Source organism: Staurois parvus, unplaced genomic scaffold, assembly GCF_062004578.1.
Source record: "Staurois parvus isolate SC_StPar_1 unplaced genomic scaffold, SC_StPar_1.0 ptg000175l, whole genome shotgun sequence".
In the NCBI taxonomy this organism is placed as follows: Eukaryota; Metazoa; Chordata; class Amphibia; order Anura; family Ranidae; genus Staurois; species Staurois parvus.
The window spans coordinates 10193322-10214060 of record NW_028317971.1 but is presented as its reverse complement, the minus strand read 5'-3'; the positions used below and the strand labels follow the sequence as shown (position 1 = coordinate 10214060).

Sequence of the window (20739 nt, the reverse complement as noted above, 5' to 3'; positions counted from 1 at the left end):
TAGTTCAGGCTGAATTATGGTATGGAGGGAAACAGAGAACTTTTTTGCCTACTAATGTTTTAGTGAAGGCTTCCAAAAAATGTATCGTGAGCGAAGATTATGTATAGAAATGGCATAAAGAAGCTTTTGAATAAGATTCACTCTGTTCTATGTTGTTCTGTCACCCAGGACCTGAATGATACACTGCTCATAAGATTATTTGAAGCCTAGAGAGATGCTTGAGGCCAAGAAGAATCAAGAGTATAAAGTTCTACATGGGTCCACCTACTACAGCCTCAGAGTTCCATCTAGCCAGCACAGTTGTCAGGGCCTGAACTTGAAGCTGGGACAGGCAGTAACTCTTCTCACTAAGCTACATGGGATGCTTGACAATTCTCTGCCTGATCTATTGGGCAATCCTGCCTTGTGCCTTGTTTTCTGCTGAACCTTGAACTCCTTGCTCCTCCCATGAACTTCCTGATTTCAGCCATGTCTCTACACTTCCTGTTTGCCAGATTATTGTGCCTTCCTCAGTCAGTATTTCACTTTTGTCTCTCCTGCTGCCGTCCATACCTTCGCTACCGACCTTTGGCTTGTTCCTTGATTACGATTCTGCCTCATCCCAACCTGCTACCATTTGTTACTGACCCTTGGCTTGTTTACTGACTATGCTTCTGCTAGATCCCTACCTGCCATATCAGTTACTGGATCCTGGCTTGCTCACTTCTTGGTGGGGCGATCCTGAGAACTGCGACTTGGTACTAACTCCCAGCAAAATCCATCTCCACCGTCAGGAGCTCTGGTGAATACCGGTTAGTGCTTAGACCCCGCACCTCAGGTGATCCTGCGTCATCTCCCAGTGTGACCTGCTTGTTACCTATCCTGTTGGTTGGTCTGCTGTTATAACGACTGGTCTCTGAACCTAACCTCTGACTGTGACAACCGTATTACCTAGGACATAAATATCCTATATATACCCCATATCCCATTAATTCACTTAACAGGACACAATGCTGCACACTGGCCTAAGGAGCTCTGTAGATATGGTCTATTGTCCTCACAATGTCTGAATAGCTCCAAAAAGGTCAAAGAGGATACGTATAGGCAAGTGGCTAATATAAAGTAGCATAGGACTGGTGAAAAGATTAAACTGATTGGTTGCTGTAAGGCAGCTGTATTGTAACAAGGTGTGTACTTTGAATAAACAGCCAATAAAAAAAAACATAATTCCAGACGATGTGTAATTCATCTGTGTCACTGGTCTTTAGGTGGATCAGTAATTATTAGCTAAAGAAATTACAATCTGCTAATCCAGTCTGTTGGCACATGTAATCAGAGCAGTCGGTTCAGTAGTTCTGGGTACAAGATAACCTTTAAGGCTCCATGTACACATTTGTGTGCATTTGCGTTTAGAAGTGTTTTTTAAAGATAAGCACAGGAGAACCTCCCAAATGCCCAGAATGCACTGAAAAGTGGTAAATTATTAACTATTTCAGACTTTCAGAGAAATACAGAGGGTAGAAGCAGAGATAGCAGTATATGTTGAGATTAGCTTAGGTGTGATTTGCTCATTAACATTTCTTTTGTTTCCAAGGGTGGGAAAGGTGTCTGTTGGAGTGAGTCATTAAGGCCACCTGGCAGGGGGTCTTCATGAGGAATTTGAGGTGTGAATGGTCATTAACAAGATTGACACTATCCGTAAGGACATTGTCAACTCGCAATCTACCTCCCCACCTAGCCTCCCCACCCCCGTCACCCCTTCTTCTCCCCCCTCCTCTGCCCTCACAACCGCACTGCCCTCTACCGCTCCCAAGGCCCCGCCCACCGTAACCCCCCCTGCACTGCACTCCCTCAGCCCTGTCACTACTGAGGAAATCGTCAAGGTCCTCTCAGAAGCCCGCCTCACTACCTGCCCCCTGGACCCTATCCCCTCTCAACTCCTCCGGTCACCCCCCTCTTCCCTCATCCGCTCCCTCACCCACATCTTCAATCTCTCCCTCTCTACTGGCGCATTCCCCTCCCCCCTAAAGCACGCACATATCACCCCCATCCTCAAAAAGCCCTCCCTGGATCCCGCGGACCCCAACAACCTCAGACCCATCTCCCTGCTGCCACTCACCTCCAAGCTCCTTGAGCGCATAGTCTACGATCGCCTAAGCGCCCACCTTATTGACAATAACCTCCTTGACCCATTACAGTCTGGCTTCTGTCCCCTACACTCCACTGAAACTGCCCTCCTCAAAATCACTAACGACCTACTAAACGCCAAAGCCAAGGGAGACTACTCTGTCCTCCTTCTCCTGGACCTCTCTGCGGCCTTCGACACAGTCGACCACCCCCTCCTCCTTAATAAACTACTCTCCCTTGGCATCAGAGATACCGCTCTCTCCTGGTTCTCATCCTACCTATCCCGACGCTCCTTCAGTGTCACCTACAATGGTACCACCTCCCCCTCCCTCCCCCTCTCTGTTGGGGTCCCCCAAGGCTCTGTCCTTGGACCCCTTCTCTTCTCCATCTACACCTCCTCCCTGGGCACACTTATACACTCCCATGGCTTCAATTATCACCTCTATGCTGACGACACCCAAATCTACCTCTCCACCCCTCTCCTCACCCCCACTATCTCCGCCCGCATAACTCACCTCCTAAACGACATCTCAGACTGGATGTCGCTCCATTTCCTCAAGCTTAACCTCTCCAAAACCGAACTCCTCGTCTTTCCCCCTGCCCACACCCCCCCCCAGCCTATCCATCACCACCACCAACACCGCTATCATTCCCGCCCCGCAAGCCAAAGTCCTTGGCGTCATTCTTGACTCGAACCTCTCCTTCCTCCCTCATGTCAAATCACTTGCAAACACCTGCAGGCTCCATCTCCGCAATATTGCCAAGATACGTGCCTTCCTCACCCCAGACACCACCAAACTTCTTGTACACTCCCTCATCATCTCACGCCTTGACTACTGCAACTCTCTTCTCATTGGCCTACCCAAGTGCAGGCTCTCCCCGCTCCAGACCATCCTGAACTCAGCGGCCAGACTCATCCACCTCACCACCCGCTCCACCTCTGCCACCCCCCTCTGCCTCTCCCTCCACTGGCTCCCGATTGCCCAACGCATCAAATTTAAACTTCTAATCCTGACCTACAAAGCCGTTCACAACACTGCCCCTGACTACCTCACCAACCTGATCCCCAAGTACCACCCTACCCGTACCCTTCGCTCCTCACAGGACCTCCTTCTATCCTGCTCCCTGGTCTCCTCCTCCCATGCACGACTGCAGGACTTCTCCAGGTCCTCCCCTATCCTCTGGAACTCACTGCCCCAATCCATCCAACTGTCGCCTTCCCTCTTCACATTCAGGCGCTCCCTCAAAACCCATCTCTTCAGGGAAGCCTACCCCACCCTCACCTAACTGCCATTCTCCCTCATTCCTCCCACCACTTCATTCCCCTCAGCCACTTCCTAATGTACCATTACCCCCTCCCTCCTAGATTGTAAGCTTGAAAGAGTAGGGCCCTCTTACCCCTCGTACGCTGTCTGTTTTTGTTGTACTGTGCCATGTATTGTCCCCCCTATTGTACAGCGCTGAGCAAACCATTTGGCGCTATATAAACTCGATGTAATAAATAAATAATAACAAATAATTAACATATCTTTTGTTTCAAAGGGTGGGAGAGGTCTGAGGTGTGAATTGGTCATTACAAGGTGTGACAAGCTTGGTAGGAACACCTGTGTTCAGTGTTTTCTCCATCTGAGTACCTTGAAAACGCTTTGCATGCATTTTTCATGATGAAAAAAGGCTCTGGACAGCATCGGGAACTGGAAGAGTTAATAAAAAATTTCAAATGCAAACACTTATAAACACGATTTTCCAAGTTTAGCCGTGTTTACAAGCATTTTGTGTTTGAAGCACTGATAAAATCGACTGCTGAATTCAAGTTTTCTGCATACAAAAAAACGACTGTAAACTTAAGGCTGAAGCTTATCTGAAAACTCTTTTAGCCAAACATATTTATTGACCCAACTTATCTGTAATTACGTATGTTCCATGTTGTTCAGGCATCTTTACTGCAGAGATACCCCATCCTCTTCCTTCCTCTAAACTTCCAGGGTGCATGGGATTAAAGGATTCCTAATGGGTATCCATCCCCTCCTCTTCTATTGAGAAAAGTTATTTCATTGCTTTCACTGCATGTAACATTATCTGTGAATTTGGGAGAGAATTCTGTGACTTATCAAACTTTCCACCATTTAAAGATTGTGTTACAGGCTGTGAAAGCAAAGAAAGAACATCATTCAATGGATGAGAGGACAGAAAGGGCAGTTCCCCATCAGGGAGCTTTTTTTCTATTTTAGCCCGGAGTCCCAAAGCTGTTAGCCCCCTGCACAATGTTAATTCAGAAACAGGAAGAGGACAGGGCAACCCTGCAGTGAAGTGCAGCACAGTGACTAAATGGTTAGCACTTCCACCTGGCAGTACTACGGTTGTTGGTTCGCATCCTAACCATGGCACCGCCTGCCTGGAGTTTGCATGTTCTCCCTGTACCTGCGTGGGTTTCCTCCAGGTACTCCAGTTTCCTCCGACATTCCAAAGACATGCTGGTAGGTTAATTGGCTCCTGTCTAAATTGGCCCTAGTTTGATTGTAAGTTAGGCACCTTAGATTGTACGCCCCTTGAGGGTTAGGGACTGATGTGAATGTACAATATATATGTAAAGCGCAAATTGATGGCACTATATAAGTACCTGTAATAAATAAGTATTATACCAAATCCAGCTGCTTGCATGATTTGAGACATACTCGATTACATGTAAGTCAGGTTGAAAACTGTAGCGCTTACAATAATTTTGAGACAAACTTCTGCTTTAACAAACTCCTTTATCGTTCCAAAAAAATGTCCATGGCATAAAACACTCACACATGTTTTTATAACCCTCCCAAGAGAACCTTATTCACGACACAAAAAGAACAATAAGAAGTCAGGAGGTGTATGAGAATCTAAAAGTGTACCTTAAGGTGTTACTAAACCCAGGACCCTGCATTCACTATATCTGGTCTCCCACAGTACACACAACATGGAAATTATATTATTTTAGTAAATATAAACTGCTAAATACCTTTTCTCATCAGCAGTTAGAGCAGTCTTGTGACTTCTAACAGTGTTCAGCCAAGCCATAGTTACAGCTTGTAGCAGGAGTTTTATTTCTGCTCTAGGAGGATGCAGAACCCCTGACCTCTGTCTGGACAGTGCTGATTGGCCCTGTGATGATCACATGCACTCTTCCAAGAAAAAAAAACCTCTCTAGCAATACACATCAAACTGAGCATGTGCAAAATGCCTACAGTTCAGGGTTCAGTCTGTCTTATCAGGAGATAAGAGGTGGTTGGTTGAAAAAGCGGAGGAACCAAGAAGAAAGGATCAAATGGCCTTTTTACACAATGCAGAGGATTAACCCCTTAGGTTCCGTAGTGAGCATAACAAGCATGCTTTACTGCAAATACAGACTGATTTTACTGTTTTGGGTTTAGCAACACCTTAACTATAGTGAGGTTCAATTTTTTGTCACCAATTTGGAGATAATGATGTCATTGTACTGTATCTAGGCTGACTTCATGGACATCAGAATTCTAAAGGTAACATTGATTTTTACCCATAATTTCAATGGCTTCTATCTAAGTATTGCTAGGCAGCTGTAACATGAGGTAAGGAGCAATAAAAAAAACATACCAACCTTTATGCTCAGATACAGTTAGATATGATAGCACGAGAAAAGGCATGGGTCACTAGTTACTAGGTAAAAATGTTAGTTTTGATGTGACATGGTATTGCAATCTGTGAGGCTGGAGCGGCACTACTAATTATCTGGTTAAGATTGGTAGGTGAACAGGTATGTTGTTGGATGTATTTAAAGTAAGGTGATGGAGTGCACTCAATGCATCAAACAGACACAGATTCATATATTAATCGCTTGCTGACCTGTCACAGGTCGGATCACACAGGCACCAAAATGTACTGTACGTCACAGCTTTCTTCTGGGTTTGCGCACGCATGCACCTGGAAACTTGAGCTGCCATTCGCTGTAGCACAAGCTGATCAGCGGGTCCCAGCCAATGATATATGGCTGATTGGCTCAGCAAATGAAAGAAGAGAGCCCTGTGTTGGTAAACAACACAGTGCTCTCTAAAGACAGCAGCAACTTGACATTTTTTTCTCCCTGCGAGGCGGGGAGTAAAAACAGGTCCATTGCTCAGTAAAATCAGCGTACTTTACACACAGTCCCGATATAAGTCGCTGATCGCCACCATTACTAGTAAAAAAAAATTTTTAAATTCCCGTAAACCGCCATTTGTAAACACTATAAGTTTCACGTAAACCAACCAATTTACATGTATTGGGATTATTTTAGCAAAGACATTTTTTTCATTTTTTTTTACTGGACATGTTTATAGCAAAAAGTAAAAAATATTGTTTTTTTTTTGTCAAAATTGTTTATAGCACAAAAAAATAAAAAACACACAGGCAATCAAATACAATCAAAAGAAATCTCTATTTGTGGGGAAAAAAGGACATACATTTCATTTGTGTTCAGCGTTGCATGACCACGTAATTGTCAGTTAAAGTAACACAGTTCCGTATCGCAAAAACTGACCTGGTCAGGAAGGGGGGGGGGGGGGTAAAACCTTTGGAGGGCAAGTGGTTAATTGGATCCTGTCTAAACTGGCCCTAGTTTGTAAGTTAGGGACTTTAGATTGTACATCCCTTGAGGGTTAGGGACTGATGTGAATGTACAAGATATATGTAAAGTGCTGTGTAAATTGACAGCGCTGTATAAGTACCTGTAATAATAATAATACTATGCATATATGCAATACTTAGAGTTTATGCCATAATGTGCATACTAGAACTTTATGGCATAAACCTGCAAAGGGCCCAATAAAAAAATATTATAGATTTTGCTACTGCTTTAGTCCTCAGCTTCTCTACAGTGGATAGGCTATATACAGTAGACCTCACTTACACATCTAGAATACTCTCTAGACATGGCCATAACTATCTCCATATTATATACAGTTCTTTAGACAGACAACCCACTCTTTGGCATGGCCTTTGTATCAGGTGGTGATACCTACGTGTGGATACTGTACAGTCCTGCTTTCAATTAACAGCCCTTTATTAGTCCATTCACTTATGGTATGAATTTTTTCCAAGCTATGCAGCTTCTGCCATCAACGTCATGCTAAGGGATCAAGGCTGCTGAGAACAATACAAATGGACCCCTAGGGCAGTGAGTAATTCATTGTACTTCTCTTTACAGCTTTATTTTCCTAACAATTCTTTTGTGTTGCTTAAAAACAGAATTTCATAAACTGAAATCACCCTTTAGCTATGGTTAGGGCCTTGGTTGTCATAGAAACCGAATCTTGGCGTGAATAACGTATCCAGTATTAAACCTTACAAACTGAATATAAACAGATAATAAGAATTAAAGCGGAAGACAATTCAAAACTTAACTATGCTTAAATCTACTCCCACCCCCATTCTAAAATGCTGTAAAATAAGTATGCTTTCAGAAATAGAAGTGTTCATAGTTTATTTTTACCAATTAACAAAATGGAAAGTAAATGAACAGAAGAGAAATCCAAATCAAATCAATACTTGGTGTGACCATCCTTTGCCTTCAAAACAGCATCAATTCTTCAATTCTTCTACAGTAGGTATACACAGTGCTTGTGCACACAATTTTTTGGTGGGTAGGTTGTCCCAAACATCTTGGATAACTAACTACAATCTTCTGTGATTTTAGGCTGCCTCAAATCCTTCTGTCTCTTCATCTAATTCCAGACAGACTCAATGATGTGATCAGGACTCTGTGGTGAGCCAAACCATCACTTTCAAGACTCCTTTTTCTTCTTTGCAATGAAGATAGTTCTTAATGACATTGGCCTTATGTTTGGAGTCATTGTCCTGCTGCAGAATAAATTTGGGACCAATCACACACCTCCCTGATGGGATGACATGATGGATAAGTATCTACCTATATCTCTCAGTACTGGGGACACCATTGATCCTGAGCAAATCTCCAACTCCATTTGCAGAAATGCAGCCCCAAACTTGCAAGGAACCTCCACCGTGCTTCACTTTTGCCTGCAGACACTCATCATTGTACCTCTCTCCAAACTGCCTCCTGCTACAGCCAAATATTTCAAATTCTGAAGCATCAGTCCAGAGCACTTGCTGCCATTTTTCTGCATGCCAGTTCCTATGTATTTGTGCATAGGACATGGAAACAAGGCTTAGCGACTCAACTATGCATCAAAGCATAGTAATTGGGATGCAGAAAAATGGCAGCAGGTGTTCTGGAATTATGTGTCAAAATGTTTTATAGTCAAAAATATTGTTTTTTTTCCTCAAAATTGTCAGCCTTTTTTTTATAGCGCAAAAAATAAAAAATGCACAGGCGATCAAATACCACCGGGGGAAAGCTCAATTTGTGGGAAAAAAAGGATGTAAATTTAATTTATGTACCGTATTGCATGACCGCGCAATTGTCCGTTAAACTAGTGCAGCGCTGTATAGCAAAAAAATGGTGTAAATTGCAGTATCTATACCATAGTTTGTAGACGCTATAACTTTCACACAAAGCAATCAATATACACTTATTGGGATTTTATTTTACCAAAAACATGTAGAAGAATACATTTTGGCCTAAATTTATAACCAACTTTGAGTTTACTATATATTTTTTATAGCTGAAAGTAAAAAATATCATTTTTCTTAAAAAAAAATTGTATTTTATTTTTTTGTTTATAGCGTGAAAAATAAAAAGCGCACAGGTGATCAAATACCACCAAAAGAAAGCTCTAATTGTGTGAAAAAAAGAGCGTAAATTTCATTTGGGTGCAGCATTGCACGACCGTGCAATTATCAGTTGAATTAGTGCAGTGCCGAGTAGCAAAAAGAGGCCTGGTCATTAAGGGGGGTAAATCCTCAGGAGGGCAAGTGGTTAAAAATATGTGCATTTATTATTTTTTAAATACCCCAAATTTTATGCTGGTTTTTTTTTTGACAGAAGGAAACATGGGGAGGAGACTATCTTAGATTATCAAAAGACTATGTTTTAAAAAAGGGGCCTGCATCATGGGGACACCTGTGATGTAAAGGAGCTAGCTATTACTGCACTGGTAATTTGAGAGGAGGGCTTGCACTATGATTGGGTCTTTACTTTTAGAAAAATTGCATGATGTCAACATAGCACAAGATCAGAATCCTAACAGCCGTCTTGTAAATAGGTAGTATAAAAAAAAAAGACCAGTCAGGTAGATTGGTGAGTATTTTTGCATCTTTTTAATCCATGAATCAGTCCACACTGGGATGGATCATGAAACACTCACAAAGTTTCATTCACTTTTAACAGCACTAAAAAAATTCTACTCAAGAATGCACAAGAGATTCAATCATGGAAATATGTTTGTACGGTTGCTGGCAATTTATTGTTGTTATACAAACAGTGGAATTAGGTCACACAATTGACATCTGTGAAATAACTTTTTTGTATCTAAATGATCATAAATTGATCAAATTCTTATTTTTTTCTGTGTAGCAAAGTTACAAGGCCATATCCTTAGGGTGCGGTTCACAGGGTATACCATTCTTTCTGAAGAAGGTGTCACTTACAATACGACAACGCCGGTACAAACTGCCATCTTTATTAGTTGCATTACCTGGAAGAGAATAACCACATTTTTTATTAATGCACTATGCTGCATACAGATAATAGAGGTTAGCAGGTAAATCCCTCAAAACGTAAAGTCTTGGGTAGGAAAGGAGTGCCTGGTGTAAAGAAAACTGCAGCTTTAGGTGTATGCTTCAAAAGATGTTTATTGTAGGTATAAACATATACAATTTATGAGATTTCAGAACTACAGAATGACAGAGTGCCGACTAGGGTTGCACAGGCAGCAAAGAAGAGGACATTTGGCGCCAAAGTTTAAAAGCTTTGGCACCAAACGTCTTCTTCTTCTCTGCCTGTGCAACCCTAGCTGGCACTCTGTCATTCTATAGTTCTTAAATCTTGTAAGCAATATATTATTTCAGGAAATATTCCAATACAATAGCATGCATAAACAGCTCTAAAAAAGGGGGAGTCCACTCCCCCAAAATGCAATGGCTTGATGTATATGTTTACATCTACAATAAATGTCTTTTAAAACATGCACTTTAAGTTGCAGTTTTCTGGACACCAGGATCTCCTTCTTTCCTACTCAAGTCTTCTTCCTGAAATGTCCACAAGGCTGCATCAGAAAGGTAGACGCCAAGCCCCTAAGAGGGTCTTCTACCACCATCTACTGTTGGGCATTACCCACTTCCCTTTTACCCACACAATCACCCACCCACGACCAGCGACTAATCCACTCAGTCCAGTTTGGTCTCCAATACAAATCAAAACCTAAAGAGAAATTCTCAGAAAGAAATACATGTACTGCCATTATTGACTTGCTTTTGAAGGTGTAAGGACTATTATCTGCATCTGTGCTTCACAGAACTGAAATTTCAGAGGCTGCATACTTATCCCTCGGTCGATATCTTACAAAGTATTCAAACTAGGATAAGGAAGATTGCTTTCTAACTTACCCCTTCAAAAATAAACCAGCAATAGCAGCTCGCATATGTCTTTCATTCAAGGTTCACGTTAATTAAATGGATAGATTACAACATCAAGTCAGGAATCACACGTCAGAATGGAAAAGCTCAAAAATAGAAACAGAATGGGGCTGGGAAGTCAAGTTAGTACAGACTAACATGAGCTCTCAGACAATGCACCAGCACTAGCTCAAAAGGAAGGGCCTCTTAAGAGACACAAGTGGAAAGAGCAACAAACAATTCCTAAGTAGCCCAAAGGAAGGCAAAAATAGCAAATCTCTAGATCAAATCTGGCCACATATTGAACAATACTTCTAAAAAAATGTGAGCAGTCAAATGTAAAATTAACAAACACCATCATTATAAGGTTTTGCAATTCATTGTAAAGGATTCCTTAGTTTATCGGGTCTATTTATTCTTCACCCGAGACTTACACAATATTCACCCAATTTTAACATCATAAGATTTGATTATAAAGCTGTGAATCTTGGGTAAAAGTCGTGCAAATTCTAGGTGAAAACATTTTCCTTTGTATTAACTTTTCAGTGATATAACCATCAAAATGTGAATAATCTGGGTAATGTGAATTAACAATTTAAAAGTCTTGTTTCTGGCTATACTTTGTAACTACATGTACTGTATATAGATCAGAGTCAGCCACATATTCTTAAGCAGCTTCCTTTGCTTGATTAAAAATGAGCTTTTAACTACTGACCATACACTTACAGATTTATGCTGAGCAAAAGAAATATAATGGATTCCTCCATCCGTGCTAAGAGCAGGAATGGGGAATTCTCTACTGCTGCTATTGTGTTCTGACAACCAGCACCTGCAGCTGTCAGACTACCCTAACAGTGGCTGCATCTGATTGGATACAGTCATTTTGGCCGACAATATGTCAACAAGGGTACCCACTGTTTGAAGTTCAGACCATTCCTGCTGAGTTGGCTGACATTCAGTTAGAAATTTGGCCAGTTCTTGACGAATTGGCTGAAATTCTTCCTGAATCGGTTGAAATTTTGACCATGTGTGGCCACCTTTAGACTGGTTTACAGAAAAACACTCTGGGAGGCAATATGAAAAGTCTACATGTAAAAATTCAAAAGTCATATCTAAAATGCCTTTCAGATAAATGCTGCAGTAATACAACTTAATGTGTATCCAGTGAAAATACACTGTAATTTCCTTTTGAATTTGTGGGCCAGTATATTAGATCTTTTTTAAGCAATGGAAGATAATGCAGGAAACACAAATCACTTACATTTGAAGTCAGCAGCCATATTGCTGCTCGTTGTAGGTTTCCACAATATACTGTATGATATACTCTGACTTACAAAGAGCTAACATTATATGACCTATGCTTATGCAGGCCATAGATGGGTCGAAAATCGGCCGATTTTTTTGCGGCTTTTTTCGCACCGTTAATGAGTTAATTGGTCGGCCGTTTTTCTGGATTTTGTCAGATTTTTTTGATCGGTAAAGTTGGAAAAAAATCGGCCTATTTTTGCAGCAATGATAGGCAAATCGGCCAATTTTTTTACCGATCAAAAAATCTGTGCATGAGCTGTGACCTGCAAGAAAAAGAAGAAGAAGAAAAAGAAGAAGAAGAGAAAGAAGAGAAAGAAGAAGAAGAAGAAGAAGAGAAAGAAGAAGAAGAAGCAGAAGTAGAGAAAGAAGTAGAAAAGAAAGAAGAAGAGGAAGAAGAGAAAGAAGGAGAAGAGAAAGAAGAAGAGAAAGAAGCAGAAGAGAAAGAAGAAGAGAAAGAAGGAGAAGAGAAAGAAGAATTCCAGTCCGCTATTATATTTGACATGAAAAAGTATTGCGGTTGCAACATTGTATCTATTTGTATCCAAAAAACCCTTGTATCCGAAATGGATACAAATAGATACAATGTTGCAACCACAATACTTTTTAATGTCAAATATAATAGCGGGGCTCTCTGCAGGGACAGAAGTAATTAAATGCCGGCCATAGACGGGAAGAAAATTGACCGATTTTTTTTACTGTTGGTTGTAACGTCGGCCTATTGAACAACCGATTTTTCGTTTTTTTGTTAAAAAAACAGCCGGTTTTCTCCCCATCTATGGCCTGCATTAGTAGTAAAGTTTTAGCTTCAAGCTAGATGACATAAAGATGTTACATGTTTAGTAATGCAAATGGACAGGAAGGGGTTAACTCAAAGATCACTGAAGCAAATACCATGAAAGGATTTAATAATGCAAAACTGAAATGGAAAGAATGTTTGCTAACAAAACTAGATCTAGTCTCAAATACAGCTTTCAAAATTAAACATATAAAGGTAAAAATATATCTCAACTCACCCATTTGCCACCCATAATCCCAGCTGGAAATTAATGGGTAAGTGTATTTGTTCTCTGGTTTGAGTGTATTCCTTACTTTCATGTAGTGGTGGCGTCCTTGCTCCTCTTTAGAAGTTCCAGAATACAGAAGATTTAGCGTTCTGGGACTGGCAGGTCTCATCACAGTATCAGTGAAGCAAGTTGTCTCTCCTCCATCTATTTTGATGATGTCTTTTTGGCCTTGGTTGTTTTTATGGCTATTCCCACATATTTCTTTATCCATGCTGCCATGAAAGGCTGCATCAGAAATAGTCGGCAACTTGAAATGATCCTTAATTTTCGGCACAGTAATGTTGTGTTTTGGCAAGTTCTGTCTATAGTGATGGTGCCAACTGGCACGTGTCAGGAGCTCTTTGAGATAACATTCCTTCAAAAATTCTTGTTTCTGGGTGGTTAGAATAAACTCCCGTGCCATTGGAAAAACTGGTTAGCAGAAGACAGTGATCCACATAAAAAAAAACACAAAAGTATATAAAATAATTCTAAAAATGACAAGAATCAAATTCAAAATGACTGATCTCTACCTAGTTTAAAATAATATATTTAAAATAAGCAATGGGCAGCTTCAACTGGTCTTCACGTACTTGTGTAGAAACCTTTGTAGGATTGTCTAGGCTGTCCCGTTACCCTTCTTTATGTACTGATGCAAAAAGGACAGCTTGTCAATGCTTTCCTTAGTGTTACACTTGGCTAGCTGAGAAAACTAACTTGAGACCCATGTAAGAGTCATTACTATTGTTGATGATCAGTCACTATGGTTATCATGTTTGGCAAAACACCAAGACAGCATATTGTTATCAGAAGAAATGCTTCATACCTGGTTATTTTCCTGATGTGTAAAATACCTTTTTTGATCTAAATGTAATCACAAGCCCCATCTAAGTACTGGCTTATGTTTACACATATTATTGGGAATATATTGGTGATGGCATTTCTGCCATAAAGACAAGATACACTATATTGCCAAAAGTATTGGGCCAGCCTTCCATATCATTGGATTCACGTGTTTCAATCACCTCCATGACCACAGGTGTATAAAATCAAGTACCTAGGCATGCAGACTGCTTCTACAAAACATTTGTGAAAGAATTGGTCGCTCTCAGGAGCTCAGTGAACTCAAGCTTGCTACCAAGATAGGTTGTCACCTGTGCAAGAAGTCTATGAGTAAAATTTCCTTGCTACTAAATATTAAATATTATATCTCAAATATGAGATCATTAAACAGTCAGTTCATCAAAGTAAAATATTGAATGTGAGGTAAATACCACAATAAAAAGCAAGAAAAAAAAGAATGATAAATCATTAACTAGTTGCCCTAGTTGCTGTAGATCTATGCTACAGGATGGCCGCTCTGTGCAGAATCACATATACAGTGCCCAGCATAAATGAGTACACTCCTTCTGAAAAGTAAGATTTTAATCAATATCTCAATGAACACAAGAACAATTTCCAAAATTTTTCAAAACTGAGTTTTATAGAACATTTGTTTAGTTCATTACATGAAAGTAAGGTTAATAATATAACAGATTACAAAATCTTTTGTTTTACTCAAATTAGTTGATGCAAAAATGAATACACCCCGCAACAAAAACAGCTACATCTAGTATTTTGTATGACTTCCATGATTGGTAAGGATAGCACCACGTCTTCTAGGCATGGAATGAACATATTGGCGACATATTGCAACATCTATCTTTTGAAGCCTGGATACTGGATGGAAAGTGATGATCAACTTGTCTCTTCAGAATTCCACATAGGTATTCGATTGGGTTCAGATCAGGAGACATACTTGGCCACTGCATCACTGTCATCCTGTTCTTCAAAAATGCTACAGTGGCCTTGGATGTGTGTTTGGATAATTGTCCTGTTGGAAAAGTGCACGACAACCAAGGGCATGGAGTGATGGTAGCATCTTCTCTTTCAATATAAAGCAGTACATCTGTGAATTCATGATACTGTCAATGAAATGCAGCTCCCTGACACCAGCAGCACTCATGCAGCCTCACAGAAGGACACTGCCACCATCATGTTTCACTGTAGGCACCATGCATATTTCTTTGTACTCTTCAGTTTTGCGATGCCATACAGTTCCAAAAACATTTATCTTGATCTCACCAATCCAGAGTGCAGAGCCCCAGTAGTCTTCTTTTTCAGCATGGGCCCTGGCAAATCCTAGGCAGACTTTTTTGTACATGGGCTTTAGGAGAGGCTTCCTTCGTGGACAACACCCATGCATGCCATTCCTCTGCAGTGTACGCCATATTGTGTCATGGGAAACAATCACCCCAGTTTGGCTTTCTACTTCTTTAGCTAACTGCAGTGAACTTGCATGGTGATTTCCTTCAACCCTTCTCATCAGAAGCTGCTCCTGTCGAGGTGTTAACTTCCATGGATGGCCTGGACATATCTTGGGGATTGTTGCAGTTGTATCTTTGTTATATTTTTGTATCGCTTTTGCTACAGTATTTTAACTGATATGTAAAGCTTTGCTGATCTTCTTGTAGCCTTCATCTTTATGGTGTAAGGAACTTTATTTCTTTTATTCTTTCTCAGGCCTTGTGACATTTCTCTTCCATGTGGTGCCATTGCTGACAGCATGAAATGGGAAGGGTTTTTCTTTAAGTAATTCCCTTTTATAAATAACTGTTTGCTGGACACCTGTTTAATGAATAATCTGACTCAACTGTAGTTGAATTCTTATTAATTAGGATTTTGTTATCTAAAATTTAGCTTTGCTTCTAAGACATTCATTGGGGAGTATTCCTTTTTGCAACATGTACTTGAATGAATTTGTTAGAAAAAATACTTTTTGTGTGTGCAAATGAACAAATCTTGTTTGCTGTCAATGGCCCACATTTGTTGCAGTATTTTGTAGTATAGTGCCCCATTGAAAATGTTGATTCTGAAAGGAAAGTAAAAGGTTTTCTGACAAATCTGTTGGGGTGTACTCATTTATGCTGAGCACTGTATATACACATGATTCTGCATTTTCTGGTAGGGGGGCGCCTGCCCAAGTGGCTGTGCTGTGATTTGTCACAGCACATGCTGATCACGGGGTCCCGGCCAGCAATTGAGCACTGGCACATGGCGATCGGCTCGGAGTTTGACAGAACACAGCTCTGTGAGTGTAAACAACACACAGCTTTGTTCAGTGACAGGGGATCTAGTTGTTTTTTCATTTCCTGCTAAGCAGGGAATTAAAACAATGAGATCCCCAGTAAAAGCAGCAGTACACACACACACACACGTTTACCCCTTCCTGCCTAATGTCAATAGTACAGTGACAGTGCATATTATGACTGATCACTGTAATATTGGCACTGGTGATGTAAACGGCAGTGAGTTCCCACAAAGTGTCAGTGTCAGATTCCCTGCCCATAGTTTGTAGACGCTATAACTTTCACACAAACCAATCAATATACTTTTATTGTGGTTTTTTTTTTTGCCAAAGACATGTAGCAGAATACACTTTAGCCAAAATGTATTGATAGATTGTTTTTTTTTTATATTTTTTATGAGTATATTTTGTAGCAGAATGTAAAAAATATTTATTTTTTCAAAACTGTTGGTCTTTTTTCCTTTATAGAATAAATAATGAAATACCAAAAGGCGATCAAATACCGCCAAAAAAAAGCTCAATTTGTGTTGAAAAAAATGATATAAATTTAATTTGGGTTCAAGTCAATTCACTAAAGAACACGCACATTGCTTTTATCATCTGCCAGTAGGCAGTTTATATTTTAGCAATGTACAAAATAACAATGAGGGGAACTCTGCACTGGTCAGTAAGTTAAAAGTATACAATGTATCAGTGCGAAAATGTTCTGCCATGAGTTCAGGAATGAAAATAAATGGTAACATTTCACCAGAGGGAGTTAGTGTCCATCTATTCCTTCCTCTGGTGCAGTGTTAGCATGTAAAAAAAAACAATTGGCAAAAAATGCTAAATTGAAGTTATTAATATAGCAAAACAAATATTTAACGCATTTGGCAAATAACGCATGTTTTTTAGTGAATTGACTACTTTTGAGATAAATGCCGCATTATTTTAACTCAAAACTTCATGCAGTATTTATCACTTCAATTGACTTCAATGTGTTACTTTAATAAAACTGCTGCTAAAAACACTGAAAATGACCTTAGAAATGAACATGTCCAAATGTATATTAATATTTTGTGTTTAGTTTTATATACACTTTAGAACAATTATAAACTAAAGAGGTTAGAAAGACATAGACAAACCAAAGACAACAAGGAACCATACATTAGTCTGAACATACCATTCAAATATCAGTGTCTTCAGCACGAAGCTCATTATGTGTCTGCCTCCACATCCAAGGCTGAAAGAACTCACACATGAGCGTTATCAACGTGGTAACACATTCTTATGATTTCAGAGGATGGATAGGTGGTAAATGGAGCACTAACAGGAAAAATGCCATACTTGATATCTACCCAAGCAACTTTAGAAATTGCAAAATTGTGGTCCATACAAAAAAAAGGAATTAAAACTGACAAGAATGGATCCAATAAATGCATGTTAATTAGGGGTCTTAACTAAAGTATTGAGACATAATCCTATAAATACAGGCCACCAGAGTACCTATGACGTGTGCCCTGCCTATTTCACAAGGTTCTTTTGTTCAAAAGCAGGAAAACAAAATGGGTATTGGATGCCTTGGTTGGTTTATGTTTTGGGGAAATTATGAGCGGCTATCAGGCAGGTCCAAACTTGCTCTACATGTAGAAGCAGCTACATGCCATGTCTTAATGCATGAACATACTGTATATAGGCAACTGGCTTTGAGCCCAGAGGGCTGGTTATTGCTTTTAGTTTATTGATTTTCAGTAAGTAAAATGGCACATTGTTCCAGGTGCCGCTCCAGGCTCATGTCTAATACAGGAACCAGTCCTATTTCTCAGGATCCATCTCACATCCAGAAACAATAGGCAAGCCACAACACTGCTTAATTCCAAAAGTTGAAGGTTTATTGATCCATGATGTATCTCCCATGCCTGGTGGGAGATACGTCCATTGATCAATAAGGTTCCATTTACACTTGTGCGACTTCAAAATCGTGTGATTTGCATTGAGACTTTACAGTGCGACTTGATGCAACTTTGACATGACTTTGGATGAGTGTGACTTTGGCTTTGACCAAGGATGATTGTTTGTACTGTACGAAGTCGCACAAAAGTGGAATGTATATCATTATGGTGGGACTTTCATGCGACTTTGGAGGATTTCACTTGAAGTTTATGGCCCTTACGTTGCATGAAAGTCAGACTAAAGTAGTGGAGGAACTACTTTGAAGTCACACAGATATGAATGGTACCTCATTGGGAAATATAGGGTGTGACTTGTCATGAGACTTTGGACCCCAAAGTTGCATGACAAGTCGCACAATTGTGAATGGGCTCTAAACCTTCAACAATTTAGCAGAGCAGGGAGCATTATATCTTTATTAACTAGTCTACCACCTGGCCAATTCTATTATTTCTCTCCTACATGTAAATATCAGTATTGTATTGCTAAAAAATTACTGAGAACCGCCAAACATTTTTAAGCAGAAGTCCTAGAGAATAAAATGGTGGATGTTGCAATTTTTTATGTCACACATTATTTGGCAGCAGTTTTTTAAACACAATTTGTTGGGAAAAAATACATTTAAGTTAATGTTATTTCACACAAATACTTTATAATACCTATTTTTTTGTTAAATAGAAAAGATGTTACACCAAGTAAATAAATATCCAATATGTAATGCTTAAAAATTGCATACACCCGTGGAGCGGCGCTAAACTATGGTACCTAAAAGCCTCCATAGGCGATGTTTTAAAAACCATTACAGATTAACAGTTTAGAGTTACTCAGGTCTGGAGCTAAAATGATTGCTCTCGCTTGGACATTCACTACAATACCTCAGGAGTATGGTGCGATCACAGTCTACATTTGTGTGTGCGAGACTTACATATGCATTTGCGTGTAAAGCATATGGGGGGGGGGGCACTTTAGCGGGTTTTTTTTTAATTTTTTAATATTTAATTTATTTGAAACTTTTTTTAAATCAACTTTTTTGCAAGGGAAGAACAACTTTCCCTGTGAAAGCATGGACCGTAATATGTCCTCTTTATGGTCTATTAGACCCCAAATCTCTCTTCTGGTCTCCAGTGTAGCCGATTAGACACATCAGTTTAATTGCTTACCTGGCCTCTAAGATCACTACCCTCTCCCTCGCCCCCCCACCTTACCTTACAAGAAGGCCAGCACCTTATTTTTCCAGCATCACATTACATTTTTTTCTTTAGGCCACGTTACAAACCTGAGTGATGTCTTGCATGTTTTGCTGCGATTCTGGAATTGCAGGCAGAATTGCGCAATGCTGCCAATTCCAATATGCAAAAGTGTGAATGGGACCTTAGCAGCTTTGTGGATGGGCTAGAGCGGATTTCTGTACATAGCATCAGCTACATACAGTATACAGGGCTGTGTCCCAGTAGTAGGACAGACTTCCCACATAAAATCAAAGTTGGATTGAGTACTGCTCAGCCATTTAAGAAACCTTGCATTTTGCTCAACCTCACCTGACGTATATGACCAAACCGTTACGTAAAGCTTGTGTCCCTTTAATTGGACTCACTAGGGGGTCTCTTCACTCCCTTCAGATTTTTATCTCCATATGTATAAGTACCATGTGATTTAAAAAGCTGTCAGAGCCCCTCACAGGGAAGGGAATCTGACGTCAGGACGCTTAAAGCCAACTACACAGCAAGTATATTGGAGTGTGGCAAACATATTGAGGATCCTGCATTTTTGTATAAAAAGCGGTTTAAATCAAATTTCATGTGAGTGCATTACATTTGTTTAATAAATATTTTAAAAAGATAAGGCACTATATTTTATTTTTAAATTACATGGTACTTATGCATATGGAGAGAAAAATCTGAAGGGAGTGAAGAGATCCCCTAGTGGGAAGAGGGATAACTCCATCCACCCGACTCCAGGAAATAGATCTCTAGGAAGCAGCAAGACCCCCTGCTGGGAAAAGGGAAACGCTCCATTCATCCATCTGGGAAACAGGGATACATTCATCTGAGTCCAATTAAAGGGACACAAGCTTTTAGGACCTCACTTAACGGTTTGGTCATATAGGTCAGATGAGAGCACAACTGGTGAAGGAGCACATAATTTAAAGATTGGTGGACTATGCGTTATTTTTATTACACCATTTAAAGACACATCTAAGTCACGGATTATCCAAAGATACGCACGCAGTACCAGCATGATTGCAATATCATGCTGCTGAATTAATGTTGGACTTACCCACTTATTTATTTAATGCGATTCATATATATATATATATATATATATATATATATATATATATATTTATTTATTTATTTTAATTTTTTTTATTTTTCATTTATTTTTATTTTTCACATCTTTAGTATTGTTAGTGGAGCTCGACACCTTGCTTTTTGATTTATTTATGGTGACACACTAGTATGTGTATAGTGTAGGCGACACACTTATTTATTTAAATATTTTACACACTAGTTTATTTCATTTACTCCACTGTTTATTTTCATTTTTTGGTGGAATTTTATTAACCGATTCTTTTATAGATTCACTCAAATTATTATTTCTATTTATAGAATACACCATAGCAGCTCACAAGAATTATCGTTGCTCTAATAGGCTGCGGTGGAGAGACAGAAGGATGACATTAAGTCTCGATGCCAGAACACAGCAATG

At 39.8% G+C, this 20739-nt stretch overlaps 1 protein-coding gene across 1 annotated transcript; it reads right to left on the bottom strand.

Moving 5' to 3' along the window:
* Positions 1 to 9304: 9304 nt before the first annotated feature.
* SPMIP1 (sperm microtubule inner protein 1) lies at positions 9305 to 19561 on the bottom strand. Its single transcript, XM_089677013.1, has 3 exons — positions 17264 to 19561; positions 12945 to 13406; positions 9305 to 9704 (listed from the first exon to the last, which is right to left on the bottom strand). Exons 2-3 carry the CDS (start codon positions 13396 to 13398, stop codon positions 9589 to 9591), a joined length of 570 nt encoding a protein of 189 aa, XP_089533139.1. The 5' UTR covers positions 13399 to 13406; positions 17264 to 19561; the 3' UTR covers positions 9305 to 9588.
* Between the last annotated feature and the right edge of the window lie 1178 nt (positions 19562 to 20739).

Coding starts and splice junctions, on each gene's coding strand:
- SPMIP1 (XM_089677013.1), bottom strand. CDS start 13,398: ATGGCACGGGAGTTTATTCTAACCACCCAGAAACAAGAATTTTTGAAG. Junction 9,705..12,944: donor GGATTATGGGTGGCAAATGG/GTGAGTTGAGAT, acceptor ATTCTCTTCCAG/GTAATGCAACTAATAAAGAT.